Source organism: Kogia breviceps, chromosome 17 (assembly GCF_026419965.1).
Source record: "Kogia breviceps isolate mKogBre1 chromosome 17, mKogBre1 haplotype 1, whole genome shotgun sequence".
NCBI lineage: Eukaryota > Metazoa > Chordata > Mammalia > Artiodactyla > Physeteridae > Kogia > Kogia breviceps.
This window is the reverse complement of record NC_081326.1, coordinates 53530180-53547297: the sequence shown is the minus strand read 5'-3', so window position 1 is coordinate 53547297 and position 17118 is coordinate 53530180. Positions and strand designations below refer to the sequence as shown.

The 17118-nt window shown below is 34.1% G+C and overlaps 1 protein-coding gene across 7 annotated transcripts in view; it reads left to right on the top strand.

Moving 5' to 3' along the window:
• Positions 1-17118, top strand: part of CSMD3 (CUB and Sushi multiple domains 3) — a 1102347-nt gene that overhangs the window by 981101 nt on the left and 104128 nt on the right. For all 7 annotated transcript variants that reach the window (XM_059042775.2, XM_067017123.1, XM_067017122.1 and 4 more), the window contains 5 exons: positions 1446-1562; positions 4844-5053; positions 14847-15035; positions 15784-15961; positions 16836-16981. In XM_059042775.2, coding sequence (XP_058898758.1) covers positions 1446-1562; positions 4844-5053; positions 14847-15035; positions 15784-15961; positions 16836-16981 — 840 coding nt within the window. The remainder of the gene's footprint in view (positions 1-1445; positions 1563-4843; positions 5054-14846; positions 15036-15783; positions 15962-16835; positions 16982-17118) is intronic.

Here is a 17118-nt window from a genome sequence, read left to right as displayed (position 1 = left end):
AAAGAGTCCTTGTGTTCTTTCACTCAAAATTCAGAATAAAGCAAAAGAAACCTACAATTGCATTCTTGCCAGAAACTTAAAAGTACTTTTCATTGGCCAAAATATTTTCTCTACCACTTGCTAATTATCAGATTGTGTAATGAACATATGTGGGCAATCAAATTTTAGGAAAATGAATTGGCGATCTTTAGCGGTTTATATATGTTGAAAATTGCTCTGGTTTAAAGATTGATGAACTGAGATTTGAGAAGGATGGAAAAATATAAAGGTGTATCTTCAGATCTCAATGGTAATTACAACTTCAAAAGAAAGGCTTATATGCACATTAACTACAAGGTTATATATATCCCCTTAGTAAAATCTGCTTTATACATAATTTATTCAGTTCACATAGTTAAAGATAGCTGTCAAACTGGCTATTAATATCACATAGAACATTGATAAATTGTTCTACTGAATTTGCCTTTATGATATATAACCTGAAGTTTGATTATCTATCTGTTGCTATTTATAACAATAAATAATGAAATTGTAGGTAAATGTATGGGTAACTTTCAAACTTGATGTGCAGTCATAAAATTTGATTCTTCAACCCTCAATTGAGATGTGTATTTTAGTACTTCTATGATAAAATGATAAAAATGTATACTTAGAGGAAAGAGTTAGCTTCTAAAATGCAATTGTTCTATTAATACATGTTAAATAGTTCTATCTCATCATGTAAAAGTTAAAACTTGGGTAATTATTTATTTTATAATTTATGGTTAGCTTATCAATTGTAAATCAGCATAATAGGGATTCTACAAAAAGCATACATTTATGCCTAAATTCTCAAACATGGGTGCATCTTTTTACTTGTTTTATACTTCCCTATTTTTTGTCCAGACTGTTTTAGGATAAAGTGAGACAATATCTGATGGTGTGTGAATCCTTTGCATATTACCGATAGAAACCAATATTTTTCTTAAAAATCTTCAGCCTCCTCACAAAAAGAGGAAAATGAATTCATTTATTGTGAAAATGAATCCCTCATCAATATAGTATGTTGCTGGCTTGATTTTACTATAAATTATATTATCTTTTGAATTAATCACAACATTTCTAGAAGTACTTCAGGATGAGAAATGTACTGCTTGCTATGGAAAAGGATATGTGCTCCTTTTGTTATTGTATTCACTGCACATGAGCTACTCCTTTCTGTACAATAATTGATTTACCTTGTATTTACTGCTGAGGAAAGAAATATGTTACCCTTTTATGCTATTTTACAAAATGCCTTGTCAATTGATTATATTTGATTACTAGTACGCAGTGAACGAGAGTTGACAATATTCAAATTTATATCAGTTTTAACTCAGACACTTGATTCAGACTTGAAATCATTTCAGTCTGTTTTTAACACAGTAAAGTACTTTGGCTTAAGTGGGACCTCTGTTCTCTTGCAGCTCAGTGTGGTGGTGCTATGTCAGATTTCAGTGGTGTGATCCTCAGCCCTGGGTTTCCTGGAAACTACCCCAGCAGTTTAGATTGCACGTGGACAATCAAGCTGCCCATAGGTTTTGGTATGTATATTAAAAACACGTGAAAGAGTATTTTTATATCATTAATGCATCCTTAAAAAGAAATAACAAAGTCTAGTAAGAACTTATGAAATATTCACAAATTATAGTTTACTTTGGGATTATATACATTTCACTTGGAGTACTTGGATAATTGAAAGAATATGGGCATTTTAATATTTCATAGATAGATGATAAATAGATAAACTTTATGATACTTTCCAATCAATATGTACAGATATAGCCTGAGTTAGATGTGTGTGGCAATGATTAAGTTCAGCATGATTTTCATGTATAATTGTTTCTGTAACTCTTTTCTACTTGTTGAAACCAAGCAGTACATAGATAAATTATTTTCTGGTAATCTATTGAATCCAGTCGCCATTGTAAATAAATAAGATTTACATTTGAAAAGTATTAGTACAATTTTTCTACTGTTAGATTTAAATACCTATGTAGATGTAATACCTTTCTAATTCTAATATTACAATTGCCAGTGTTTGGATATATTGCATTATATATATATATATATATATATATATATATATATATATATTACATTTAATACATTCTTTTTCCTCTTGTGTCACTAACGTATTCTTTTGCAGCTTCTTTATATCCCATTAGGCTGTAAATGCATAAATAGAAGTGTTAGATTGAGGATAGACTTATTCATTAAATCACAGAAGAATAAGATGAGTAGATACTCCTTGAAATACAAACCTGGTGGATTTAGAGCAATTAAGATATTCTGTACTGTCTCACTTATTGAGGACTAAATTTACGTACTTCATTTACCCCAAAGCATCTATAGCCTCAGAATGAAAATTCATGTTGAAATGTTTTATATAAATTCACAGAAACTCATAGTTTTGACAATTCTGTACTGAGCATGTACACATTATACTCCAGGTATTGTGCTAGGTGCTAGGTATAAAATGCATAGTAAAACAGACTTTGTACCTTTTCCCAGTTAAGTTACAGCCACGATGAGGAGACAAATAGTCACATATGTTATTGCAGTGAAGTATAATAAAGAGTACAGGATTGTACACAGGCATCCAGCCTAGTCCAGGAAATGCAAAAAAGGTTTGTCAGAGGAAGTGATGTGTGAACTCTGGCTTTAAATATAAGTAAGAGTAAGCCCCAAAAAGAGGGTCAGCTTGTGAGGAACAGGAAAGAAATTCTAGGTAAACAGATTGACGCATGGAAAAAGGCAGATGAGAAAGCTAATGAAATTCAGCAAACTTGAACACTCTATGACTGGCCTGAGGTTTTGGGAGAACAGTAGGCCACTGAGAGAAGAATGCTGGGGGGCTTTCTGATGAGAATTTTTCTGGCTACAACATGGGAATATCCTTAATTTGAAGTTGTAGTCAAATTCTATGCCCTTTGATTGAAAGAGAATCAATGAATAATAGATTTGAAACAGTACGGTTATCCTTATGTCTTTTACTAGCCACTTAAGAGGGCTCATCCCATGTTGCTTATGGAGCTAAGTGAATTATTTTAAAATAAATTATTACGTGTATTTGCAATAGTGTCATTATATCACCTTCAACTTAGCTCTTGCTAATGCTTCATTGATTTTAAAAACCAAGTTTATTAAAAAGAATATGCATCTCTCTTTCTCTATTTTAGAAATGAAAACTTGAGACCATTTCTGATTTGGTTACATTTAAATAATCCCACTGTTTTCTTTGAGTTTTGGCTAAATCAAATATTGCTTCTAATGTATTTGAATAGATAATTTATAAATGTTTAAAAGAAAATTGAATACACATCAACAGTTAAAGAAGTATTTTCTCGGGGCTTCCCTGGTGGCGCAGTGGTTGAGAATCCGCCTGCCGATGCAGGGGACGCGGGTTCGTGCCCCGGTCCGGGAAGATCCCACATGCCGCGGAGCAGCTGGGCCCGTGAGCCATGGCCGCTGAGCCTGCGCGTCCGGAGCCTGAGCTCTTCAATGGGAGGCCCGTGTACCACAAAAAAAAAAAAAAAAAAAAAAGTATTTTCTCTTGCCTGTGAAATAATTATGGGCAACATAATTTGTGAAAAGGGGCTCAGGAAAATTTTAGAAAAATATGCACTTCTTGAAGCCTCACATATTAAGATAGGGCATTCAAAGTTTTAAGAAGATTGTCTGATTGTCCAGGAATGTGTTGAATGTTTTAAAGCATATTTTCAATAATTCCCAAATTTATTTGTTCATGGAACTCTTTTTCAATGTAACAGTGAATTTCCATTTAACTCTTTTTCCAGGAACAAAATGACTTCACTTGAGAACCTCACTAGTTATTAAGAGCAAGAGCTCAGAAAGCCAGAATGTCTGAGTTTGAATTTCACCTCTTTTAGGATGTTGTGTAAACTTAGCATATTATTTAGCTTCCCTGTGCCTCAGTTTCCTCATTCTCGTAACTATGAACATTAAATAAGTTAGCATGTATAAAAACTTAAAACAGTGCCTAGCAAAAAGAAAACACAATAACTGTCAGATTTTATTACTAACAATTTGCAGAATGGTAGTTGTGGAAAAAAAACATCAAATTCAGTAAAAATCAAATATTAATTGAATTAAGGAAACATAACCTCAATAAGGGTTTTATTTTATTTTTTCCATCCCAGAGATATTTAACTATCTCATATTCTACTTATGTTAATAAAGATATTAAGACTATTTTGTAATATGATAGCATATAGCAATAACCCCTAGATTTTATTGGGAATATTATATAAAATTTGGCTTTATCTTCTGATGAGAAAATACTAAAAGAGCATGCTGAAAATTACATGCTTCCAAATGATATTTTGGAGAAGTTAATTTATCCCCTGTATATGACTAATTTCTAACACAGTCGTGAAATCTGATTATGTTAATATATAAAACTTTGCAATCATATTATGGCTTCAAATTGGCCTTTTACAAAATACAAATTATTGAGTCGCTTTTCATCTTTAAAAATTGGTTGTTACAGTTTTAAATGGTATTAAAGAGCAAGAAAGCCACTTTCTTGATTAGTTTTGCTATGGTGACAATGTAGTGAAATGAGATTTTCCCATGTGACAAATAGTGGGCATTTGAGAACAGTATTCTGTTACTTTCAACTGTAGCACAGCTAATTGTCCTGGGCAGACAGCAAACCCATGGCCCAGATCTTGAGAGTATGCCTCTCAACTTAAATGGAAACATATCTTAAGCACATTAATGCGAGCATGTGTTTGTGTATATGTGTGCATTTAATCTGGTAAAAAAATAGAGTAGCATTATGTTTGTTTTTCTTCCTTAGGTGTGCATCTGCAGTTTGTAAATTTTTCTACAGAAACCATACATGATTATTTGGAAGTAAGAAGTGGATCTGCAGAAACTAGTACTGTTATTGGCCGACTTAGTGGTCCTCAAATATCATCTTCCCTATTTAGCACGACCCATGAAACCAGCTTGTATTTTCACAGTGACTATTCACAAAACAAACAAGGGTTCCACATTGTATACCAAGGTGAGAGGAATAATAAAAATATGAAAGGCTTTTAGCCTCCAAACAGCTATTAATGATCTAACTCTAAGCATTTTCTATATTGTGTTTTAGAAAAAAAAGGAACTTAAGTCAAAGCAAGCTTCAGTCAGGAAGAGTTTTAAATAATGCTATTTTCAGTCAACTATATAGGGGGATATGATGTCTTTCTGAGGCCTTACAAATTCTAACCATGAAGAAAGGATTGAATTAATTTTAATACACAATCAAATTAAGCAAATCAAGCAAGGCAGTCAAGCAAAGCATGGTGGATAGGCAAGATTTATCTCTGCTTTTATACCAGAATGAGTATATTGAAAAGATATTTTGTCGTACTCATCTACTATATGTAAAGTTATTTTCTTTTACTTTATAATAAAAGAATAACATAACCTTCCTTGATACCATTCTGTTGCTATGAGAATATAAAATAAATAATTTGACAATCATATTAGGCCTATTTCTAGTATAAAACTGCTGCATGACCTTGAGCATGATTTCCATCCCTTTGAAATATACAGCTGGGAGACTTAGGCTTAAATGCTGATTCTCTATGTTCAGTCTTAAGTGGCCTAGGGCACAAGTCCATTTCTTCATTTTCATAATGGCGTTAGTAATAGTACCTCTCAGATAAGTTGTTTTGAACTTTATATGATAAAATGAATGTAAAATATTTATCATGATGTATATATCATTAGTAAATATTTAGTGCAGTTTAGCTATTTTTACTATACTATTCCAGATCTTAAAAGTCTAAGATTTAAAGTTAAATATTTAAAGTTATGATGATATTTTACACAAACAATGCAGTTCCAATGACTGTAATATTTAATCAAAATTAACTTAAACTTTGATTAGGTATCTGCCCTAATTATTAAGGATTTAATGAGTATGTGCTATATTTTGTTTAATTTTAAATTAAAATTATCTTATTATAATTACATTATAATAATTATAATATTATATAATTAAATTAAATTATTTTTTTATTGAGGCATAGTTAGTTGATTTACGAGTATGTGATACTTTTGGATGTGAGCTCCATCAGAGCAGTCATCTTTGTGTTGTTCATTGATGTATTTCAAGTGCCTAGAAGAGTAAGAGCACAATAAATATTTGCTGAATAAAAGTATATACACAAAAGGAAATTTAAGAGTAGTTAAAATAGACATTGTAACATCCAACTACATGAGTCTAAAATGATTACAGTTTGCATTATGCTTGCATACATAATTTAAGAGCACCATATCACACATCATCCTTTACATAAAATAGGAATCATTTTTGTAACCTCTTGGTACAAAATTAACCGTGTTCCCAAGGAAACTAATTATTTCAAAAATAGTTGGGGAACTGACTGAGTTTCTTTTTTGCTGCTGGAGGACTCAGAGCTATATACATGGTCCTTCTCTAGCAAGTGCACAGGGCCTGATGAACCTGACTTCATCTTCTTTTCTATGCCCTCAAATTCCCTCAACCTCTCAGAGTAATATTCTTATTTGAATGAGGTAAAACTAGAATTTGAACTTTATTAACTACATTTTTCAGTCAATGTGTCCTTGAAAAAAGATTCATTATTTCCATAATAAAATCCTAAAAGATATAGCATTTGTTACTGTTATTGATATAATACTGTATTAATATTATTGACATGTGCCACAATGTATTACAATGACCACTAGATATTATTTGTGAATTACACTGAATTTTATATTATTTTTTTCACTAGTTCTTTATTCTATTTATTTTTTAAAATAGATCTTTATTGGAGTATAATTGCTTCACAATACTGTGTTAGTTTCCATTGCACAACAAAGTGAATCAGCCATATGCATACACGTCTTCATATCCCCTCCCGCTTGAGGTTCCTTCCCACCCTCCCTATCCCACTCCTCTAGGTCATCACAAAGCACCGAGCTGATCTCCCTGTGCTATGCTGCTGCTTCCCACCAGCCAACTATTTTACATTCAGTAGTGTATATATGTGGATGCTACTCTCACTTCGCCCCAGCTTCCCCTTCCCACCCCATGTCCTCAAGTCCATTCTCTATGTATACCACTTTATTCCTGCCCTGCAACTAGGTTCATCAGTACCTTTTTTTTTTTTTTTTGATTCCATATATATGCGTTAGAATACAGTTTTTGTTTTTCTCTTTCTGACTTACTTCACTCTGTATGACAGTCTCTAGATCCATCCACCTCACTAAAAATAGCTCACTTTCATTCCTTTTTATGGCTGAGTAATATTCCATTGTATATATGTGCCACATCTTCTTTATCCATTCATCTGTCAATGGACACGTAGGTTGGTTCCATGTCACGGCTATTGTAAATAGTGCTGCAATGAACATTGTGGTATATGTCTCTTTTTGAATTATGGTTTTCTCAGGGTATATTATATACCCAGTAGTGGGATTGCTGGGTCATATGGTAGTTCTAATTTTAGTTTTTTAAGGAACCTCCATACTATTTTCCAGAGTGGTTGTATCAATTTACTTTCCCACCAACAGTGCAGGAGGGTTCCCTTTTCTCCACACCCTTTCCAGCATTTATTGTTTCTAGATTTTTTGATCATGGCCATTCTGACTGGCATGAGGTGATACCTCATTGTAGTTTTGATTTGCATTTCTCTAGTAATTAGTGATGTTGAGCATCTTTTCATGTCCCTCTTGGCCATCTGTATGTCTTCCTTGGTGAAATTTATATTTGGGTCTTCTGCCCATTTTTTCAGTGGATTGTTTGTTTATTTCATATGGAGCTCCATGAGCTATTTGTATATTTTGGAGAATAATCCTTTGTTGTTTTATTTGCAAGTATTTTCTCACATTCTGAGGGTTGTCTCTTGTTTATGGTTTACTTTGCTGTGCAAAAGCTTTTAAGTTTAATTAAGTCCCATTTGTTTATTTTTGTTTTTATTTCCGTTACTCTAGGAGGTGGGTAAAAAAGTCAAAGAGTGTTTTTCCTGTGTTTTCCTCTAAGAGTTTTATAGTGTCTGGTCTTAAATTTACGTCTTTAATCCATTTGTAGTTTATTTTTCTGTTTGGTGTTAGGTAGTGTTCTAATTTCATTCTTTTACATGTAGCTGTCCTGTTTTCCCAGGACCACTTATTGAAGAGGCTGTCTTTTCTCCATTGTATGTTCTTGCCTCCTTTGTCATAAATTAAGTGATCATATGTGCATACATTTATCTCTGGGCATTCTATCCTGTACCATTGATCTATATTTCTGTTTTTGTGCCAGTACCATACTGTCTTGATTACTGTAGCTTTGTGTTGTATTTTGAAGTTGGGGAGCCTGATTCCTCAAGCTCTGTTTTTCTTTCTCAAGATTGCTTTGACTATTGAGGGTCTTTTGTGTTTCCATATGAATTGTAAAAATTTTTGTTCTAATTCTGTGAAGAGTGCCATTGGCAGCTTGATAGGGATTGCATTGAATCTGTAGATTGTTTTGGGTAGTATAGTCATTTTCACAATATTGATTCTTCCAATCCAAGAACATGGTATATTTCTCCATCTGTTTATGTCATATTTGATTTCTTTCATCAGTGTTTTATAGTTTTCTGAGTACAAGTCTTTTGCCTCCTTAGGCAGGTTTATTCCAAGGTATTTTATTCTTTTTGTTGCAGTGGTAAATGGAAGTGTTTCCTTAATTTCTCTGTCATATTTTTCATTATTGGCGTATAGGAATGCCAGAGATTTGTGTGCATTGATTTTGTATACTGCAACCTTACAAAATTCATTGATTAGTTCTAGTAGTTTTCTGGTGGCATCTTCAGGATTTTCTATGTACAGTATCATGTCGTCAGCAAACAGTGACTGTTTTACCTGTTCTTCTCCTATTTATATTCCCTTTATTTCTTTTTCTTCTCTGATTGCTGTGGCTAGGACTTCCAAAACTATGTTGAATAAGAGTGGTGAGAGTGGACATCCTTGTCTTGTTCCTGATCTTAGTGGAAATGCTTTCAGTTTTTCACCATTGAGTATGATGTTTGCTGTGGGTTTGTCATATATGGCCTTTATTATGTTGAAGTAGGTTCCCCCTATGCCCATTTTCTGGAGAGTTTTTATCACAAATCGGTGTTGAATTTTTTCAGAAGCCTTTTCTGCATCTATTGAGATGATCATATAGTTTTTACTCCTTAATTTGTTAATGTGGTGTATCACATTGATTAATTTGCATATACAGGAGAATCCTTGCATCCCTGGGATAAATCCCACTTGATCGTGGTGTATGATTCTTTTAATGTGTTGTTGGATTCTGTTTGCTAGTATTTTGTTCAGGATTTTTGCATCTCTGTTCATCAGTGATATTGGTCTATAACTTTCTTTTTCTGTGATATATTTTTGAGTTTTGCTATCAGTGGAATGGTGGCTTCGTAGAATGAATTTGGCAGTGTTTCTCCCTCTGAAATTTTTTGGAAGAGTTTGAGAAGGATTGGTGTTAACTATTCTCTAAATATTTGATAGAATTCGCCTGCGAAGCCATTTGGTCCTGGGCTTTTGTTTGTTGAAAGATTTTTAATTATGGTTTCAATTTCATTACTTGTGATAGGTCTGTTTATATTTTCTAATTCTTCCTAGTTCAGTCTTGGAAAGTTGTCCATTTCTTTGTTGTTGTCCATTTTTTTGGCATATAGTTTTTTTGTAGGAGTCTCTTATAATCCTTTGTATTTCTGCAGTGTCAGTTGTGATTTCTCCTTTTTCATTTCTAATTTTATTGATTTGCATCTTCTCCCTTTTTTTCTTGATGAGTCTGGCTAAGGGTTTATCAATTTTGTTTATCTTCTCAAAGAACCAGCTTTTAGTTCTATTGATCTTTGCTATTGATTTCTTTGCTTCTATTTAATTTATTTCTGCTTCAATCTTTATGATTTCTTTCCTTCTACTGACTTTGGGTTTTCTTTGTTCTTCTGTCTCTAGTTGTTTTAAATTAGGGGTAGATTGTTTATTCGATATTTTTCTTGTTTCTTGAGGTGAGATTGAATTGCTATATACTTCCCTCTTAGAACTGCTTGCTGATTCCCATAGGTTTTGGGTCACCATGTTTTCGTTGTGATTTGCTTCCATGTATATTTTTATTTCTTCTTTGATTTTTCAGTGATCTCTTGGTTATTTAGTAGCTCACTGTTTAGCCTCCATGTATTTGTGTTTTTTACCATCTTTTTTTCCTGTAATTGATTTCCAATCTCATAGTGTTTTGGTCAGAAAAGATGCTTGATATGATTTCAATTTTCTTAAATTTTCTGAGGCTTGATTTGTGACCCAAGATGTGATCTATCCTGGAGAATGTTTTATGTTTGAGAAGAAAGTGTATTCTGTTGTTTTTGGATGGAATGTCCTTTAAATATCAATTAAGTCCATCTTCTTTAATGTGTCATTTAAAGCTTGTGTTTCCTTATTTATTTTCTCTTTGGATGATCTCTCCATTGGTGTAAGCAGGGTTTGCAAGTCCCCTACTATTATTGTGTTACCATCGATTTCTCCTTTCATGGTTGTTAACATTTGCCTTATGTATTGAAGTCTCCTATGTTAGATGCATAAACATTTATAATTGTTATATCTTCTTCTTGGATTGATGCTTTGATCATTATGTAGTGTCCCTCCTTATCTCTTGTAACAATCTTTATTTTTAAATCTCTTTTATCTGATACAAATATTGCTACTACATCTTTCTTTGATTTCCATTTGCAGGGAATATCTTTTTCCATCCTCTCATTTTCAGTCTGTATGTGTCCCAAGGTCTGAAGTGGGTCTCTTGTAGACAGCATATATATGGGTCTTGTTTTCTTATCCATTCAGCCAGTCTGTGTCTTTTGGTTGGGGCATTTAATCCATTTACTTCAAGGTATTATCTATATGTATGTTCCTATTACCATTTTCTTATTTGCTTTGGATTTGTTTTTGTGGGTCTTTTTCTTCTCTTGTGTTTCCCACCTAGAGAAGTTTCTTTACCATTTGTTGTAAAGCTGGTTTGGTGGTGCTGAATTCTCTTAGCTTTTGCTTGTCTGAAAAGCTTTTAACTTCTCCATCGAATCTGAATGAGATCCTTGCAGGGTAGAGTAATCTTGGTTGTAGGTTTTCCTCTTTCATCACTTTATATCCTTCCACTCCCTTCTGGCCTGCAGAGTTTCTGCTGAAAACTCAGCTGATAACCTTATGGGGATTCCTTTGTATGTTGTTTTTTTGTTTTTCCCTTGCTGCTTTTAATATTTTTTCTTTGAATTTAATTTTTGTTAGTTAGATTAATATGTGTCTTGGTATGTTTTTCCTAGGGTTTATCCTGTATGGGACTCTCTGTGCTTCCTGGACTTGGGTGAATATTTCCTTTCCCATGTTAGGAACGTTTTTGACTATAATCTCTTCAAATATTTCCTCAGACCCTTTATTTTTTTCTTCTTCTTGTGAGACCCCTATAATTCAAATATTGGTGCATTTAGTGTTGTCCCAGAAGTCTCTGTGATTGTCTTCAATTCTTTTCATTCTTTTTTCCTTATTCTGCTTGTCAGCAATTATTTCCACCATTTTGTCTTCCAGCTCATTTATTCGTTCTTCTGCCTCAGTTATTCTGTTATTGATTCCTTCTACTGTATTTTTCATTTCAGTTATTGTGTTGTTAATCTCTGTTCATTTGTTCTTTAGTTCTTCTAGATCTTTGTTAAATATGTCTTTTATTTTCTCAATCTGTGCCTCCAGTCTACTTCTGAGATTCTGGATCATTTTACTATCATTACTCTTAATTCTTTTTCAGGTGGGTTGCCTATTTCCTCTTCATTTATTTGGTCATGTAGGTTTTTACCTTGCTTGTTCATCTATGACATATTTTTTTTGCTGTCTCTTTTTTTTTCTTTTCTTCTTTTATGGGTGGCATTGTGTTCCTGTCTTACTGGTCGTTTGGCCTGAGCCTTCCAACACTGCAGTTTGTAGGCTATTGGGTAGAGCTGGGTCTTAGTGCTGAGATGAGGAACTCCATGAGACCTCACTCTGATGAATATTTCCTGGCATCTGAGGTTCTCTGTTAGTCCAGCAGTTCAGACTCAGAGCTCCTGCCACAGGAGCTTTGGCGTGACCCCTGCTCGTGAACCAAGATCCTGCAAGCCATGTGGGGTGGCAAAAAAGACAGAGAGAACAATAACAAAGTAAAAAATAAAATTAGACTAGGAAACTAACAGATATTTTAGAACGAATATAAAAATAAAAATATAGATGAATCAACATCCAGAATGTACATCAGTACCACAATAGTAAAAAAGAGGAGGAGGGAAAAGAATGAAAAAAAAGGGCAGGGGGGAGAAGGTGTTGGCTGTGCAGGGTGGGGCCTAAGCAAGGGTGAGGTTTGGGTAGTGGGTGGGGCCTATACTTAGGACCCACAGTGCTGGATAGGCCCTGGGGGCTGTGGGGGGTGAGGCTTGGGCTCAAGGAACAGATGGGACACAGGTATGCGGCCCACTCCTGATCTCAGAGGACAGGGGACCTCACCTGGGAGCCCAGCAGGCTTCCTGGACTCGAGTGGGTAGGGCAAATGCCATCCTCTCCTCTCTTGCTCCTCCAGTCTAGGAGGGCCCCTCCTGCCTGCCTCTCCTGATCTCCCTGGCCTCCCTCCTATGCCTCCAGGACCAATGTGGCCGAGGGGAGTGTGGGGATGGCTCTGGAAGGCAGGGGACCAGCCTGGGAGCTCAGCAGGCTCCCTGGGCCTGAGTGGGTGGGGCAATCACCCTCCACTCCTCTCCCACTCCTCCTGAATGGCTCCTCCCGCCTTCTTCTACTGATCTCCCCAGCCTCCCTCCTATGCCCCCAAGGGCCCACGTGGCCTGGAGGGGGCTTTAGAGGGGAGTACCGGCTTGGATACTCAGCAACCTCCCCAGCCTGAGTGGGCCAGGCGATTGCCCACTGCTCCTCTCCCGCCTTTCCCAGAGAGTCCCTCCTGCCTGCCTCTTCTGATCTCCCTGGCCTCAGGGGTGCCAATACTGTCTGACCTCCACTTCTCCCCCCTCAGTCCCCCCACGTCCTACCAGTTCACTTAGGGGTTCCTTCTATCTCCTTGGGCCTCAAAGTCCCCCACCAGCAGCTGGCAGGCACTCTAGTTATGGGGAGAGGCTAACTCCACATCTTCCCACACAGCCATCTTGATTGACACAAGTACACTGAATTTTAAAACTGTCTCTTCTTTTACTGAATTTATATCATTGAGCTAATGACATTTTTTTGAGATATAGGTTACTTGATACAGATTCACGGAATCAATGTTATTTTTAGGTGATTTTGCGATTAGACCTTAAAAACATTCTGAATTTTGGGAAAATGCATAGTATACAATTAAGTGTACCCTTCTACTAAAGAACTTGGTTCCAAAGTTAACATTATTACTGACAACATTATTGGGTTTGTTAAACTCTGTATTATATATGATATTAGGATGGGAACTTTCTCCTGAACATTTAAAATCTATTTCCTATTCTTCCTTATTAAACTAAATAGCATAGAAAGATGAAATGTTGTATAAAATATCACAGGATCATACATTTGTCTATGAGTCTTACCCTATTCAATATTATCTAGCTAACTAAACTTATCATGATCATTTCATAATACATCTAATTCAAATCATTTTATTGTATACCTTAAATTCATGCAGTGCTGTATTTCAGTTATATTTCAATAAAACTGGAAAAAATTATCTTTTACATGTGAGTGAAAATTGAAAGGGTTTATTTCATAGAATAATATATCCCAACTCCTAATGATCAAATGATATACATTAGTCTTCAATTGACATGATTGTTTTGGTTTTGATATATTTTGTTTGTGGAATATTAATTCAAATGAAAAAATTAGAATAAAAGCACTTAACATCTTAAAAAGACTGTTCATTAATTCTGAAACCTTTAATTTAAAAATTAGAGTAATATTTTAATAAGCAACTTACAGTAGCTTATTCAGCTTTAAATATAAGTTTTTGTTTTGGGGAATTTAGAATTTAATGGTCTCAATGTTAATTTTCTCAATTTTGTGGTTGCATAGAAGTATCCTTTTCTTTATGAAATAGCAGTGATGGGTCAACTTATTCTCAACTAATCTGGAAAGAAAAAAGTGTGTTCACACATACATATATACACACATATATATATGTAGATGGGGGTGGGTGGGGGGAAGAAGAGAGAATGATGAAAAAAATGTGTCAGAGTTAACAATTGGAAAATGTGCCTGAAGGCATACTGGAGTTCTTACTAATCTTGCAACCTTTGTGTAACTTTGGAATTACTAAAAAATAAAAAAAGTTTTTTATAAAAGGAATTTAATGGTCAGTAGCAAAGTAGTCTCTGCTAGAAGCTCAATAGAGAGATAGTGTGGTTTGTTTCTTTTAGAGGAAAAATTAGCTAAAAAAAGGTTCAAAAAGGCTCAGAATTAGGCTTATACATATATTTATTTTATTTTATGTACATGCAATGAACCAGGAAGCAGTTGCATTATAGATAAAGGGATCAGAATATGTTTGATTAAAATTGTGGCTATAAGGGTAATTTACATTTTCACTAAAACTTATAATTGAGATAGATTTCATAAGTGGGAGAAAAAACAATGCATCTTAATAAATTGTACTAAAAAATTAATATGAAAATTAGACATAAGAAATTCATATCATACACTGACATTTATTACAAACCTGAGTTACTATTTATAATCAACTGCAAGCAGCACTACATCTATTTTGCAGGTTTCAAATAATACTCTGTGGTCTTTCGAAATTCAAAAAGGAAAAACTTTCTTTTTACCTTTTCCAGCCTATCAGTTGCAAAGCTGTCCTGATCCACGCCCATTTCGAAATGGTTTTGTAATCGGCAATGATTTTACTGTGGGCCAAACCATTTCATTTGAATGTTTCCCTGGTTACACGTTGATTGGAAATTCAGCTCTCACTTGCCTTCATGGAGTGAGTCGCAATTGGAATCATCCACTTCCAAGGTGTGAAGGTATGCTTCGAAATTGAAGCTGTCCTTTAGGTGATATCATCTATGTTTAATAATTCTTGTTTTGGTCCTCTTTTTTTGTTTGTTTTCCTCTTCAAATCGCATGCTAAATATACAGTTTTTCTTTTAGTTGTAGAATTACAGTTAGTACCCAGATCAAAGACCTAAGGTTCCATAATGAATAACTGCTTTTGTCATTATCGGCAGGAGACCCAACCTTCTTCACTGGATGCAAAAGTAAAGTTTGTTAACACTTTAGAGCTTCTTCTGTGTGATGTCTGATGAGTGCATCTGTGTTTGTTTAGTAATCATTCTTATATAAACCAGTAACCCAGATACTGCTACTGAATTTGGGCTCATTTCTTCTAAAGAAAATAAAAAAAACTTTTAAATAAAAATGGCTTGAACCTCTTTATAAGGCCTTATATTTATACATGCTATAAGACAAAAGTTGAACAGTGTATATATATGGATAAAGTATTTGAAAGAAGAGACAACAATGCAATTTACTAATCTAGTGGTTGTGAATTAATTATGTAGCATACCTCATGCTGAAAAATAAATAAAAGCTCACTGTTTGGTTCATGGTTTCCAGCTTTATTTTGCATACCTTAACTGTGGGAAAAACATAACACATGTCTTTTATACTGTTTAAGAGGTATGAAATGTTTACCTTTTTCTTTATAATCAGTTTATTGTGATTCTACTTAAATATTTTGTTTTGTGGTTTTTTTTTTTTTTTTTTCTGTAGCTCTTTGTGGAGGGAATATAACTGCAATGAATGGAACCATTTACTCTCCTGGATATCCTGATGAATACCCAAACTTTCAAGACTGTTTTTGGCTTGTAAAAGTACCTCCTGGGAATGGAATCTACATCAATTTTACTGTTCTTCAAACAGAACCAATCTATGATTTCATTACTGTATGGTAAGCCAAGACCATTGTTATTGCTTGATTCAACTGTATGTAACAGTGAAACAAGGAAGGAATGAAAATATATCACAGTCCTCTGTACAAATTGCCATCTGATGTTTGAATTGGTGTGAGTAACTGAGGGTGACAGTGTGTGTTTTGCAGAATGAGACAAACAAGAGAAATAGATTTTAGCTTATTTGCCCATGAAGTAGCTAAACACATAGAACAAAAACTTTATGGGTGAAAAATGATTTAAATTTGTTATTAAAATAATATGCAAAACCTGGGAATTAAACCAGAGTAAGTTTAAGGTAAGAAAGTTCTCTATATACAGAACTAGTGAAATTAAAAGCCTGTATTCCAATAAGTTATTTAATACAACTACTGAATTTCTGTCATAATAATTCATCATAAAATATTATATTTGTATTATTATTATCCTGTTAATTAAAGCATCTCTATTTAAACTAAACAGAAAATAGCTGAATTAACTATTGACAATTGGTTAATCGAATTAACATGTGACTTCTAAAATTCATTCTAAATTTAACAGTCTATGATTCTCAAGATTATTTTGAAGAAAATAAAAGGAAGGCAAACCTCAAGCATTTGGGAAGATCTGGGCTGTGGTCAGGAAACCAAAGACAATTTAATTGATTACAGCTAATATGGGTACATTTCTTTTGGGTAAAAATGTGATCTTTTTAAATATGTTATCACCTAAAAAAACATATACCAATATGATTTGGCACTCGTTGATTATTTCATCCACTGCATCTTTATCATCTCATATATAATACTTTCATTAAACTTTGTGTGAAACTTTCCAAAAAAAATCAATCTCACTCTCCCTTTCTCCCCTCCCTGCTCTATGTCTCTCCTATAGGGATGGACCAGACCAAAACTCACCTCAGATCGGGCAATTCAGTGGCAATACTGCTTTGGAATCAGTCTATAGCACTTCAAATCAGATTCTAATCAAATTCCACAGTGATTTCACAACAAGTGGCTTTTTTGTGCTCAGTTATCACGGTTGGTATCATCTAGGCATTTCTATTTCATCTGGCACTGTTTGAAATTGTCCTTGAAAAATTGAGTGTAATATATATATATTCAATCAATGATTGAAAAGGTATTAAAATTTGACACTTTTTTAATCATTTCAAATA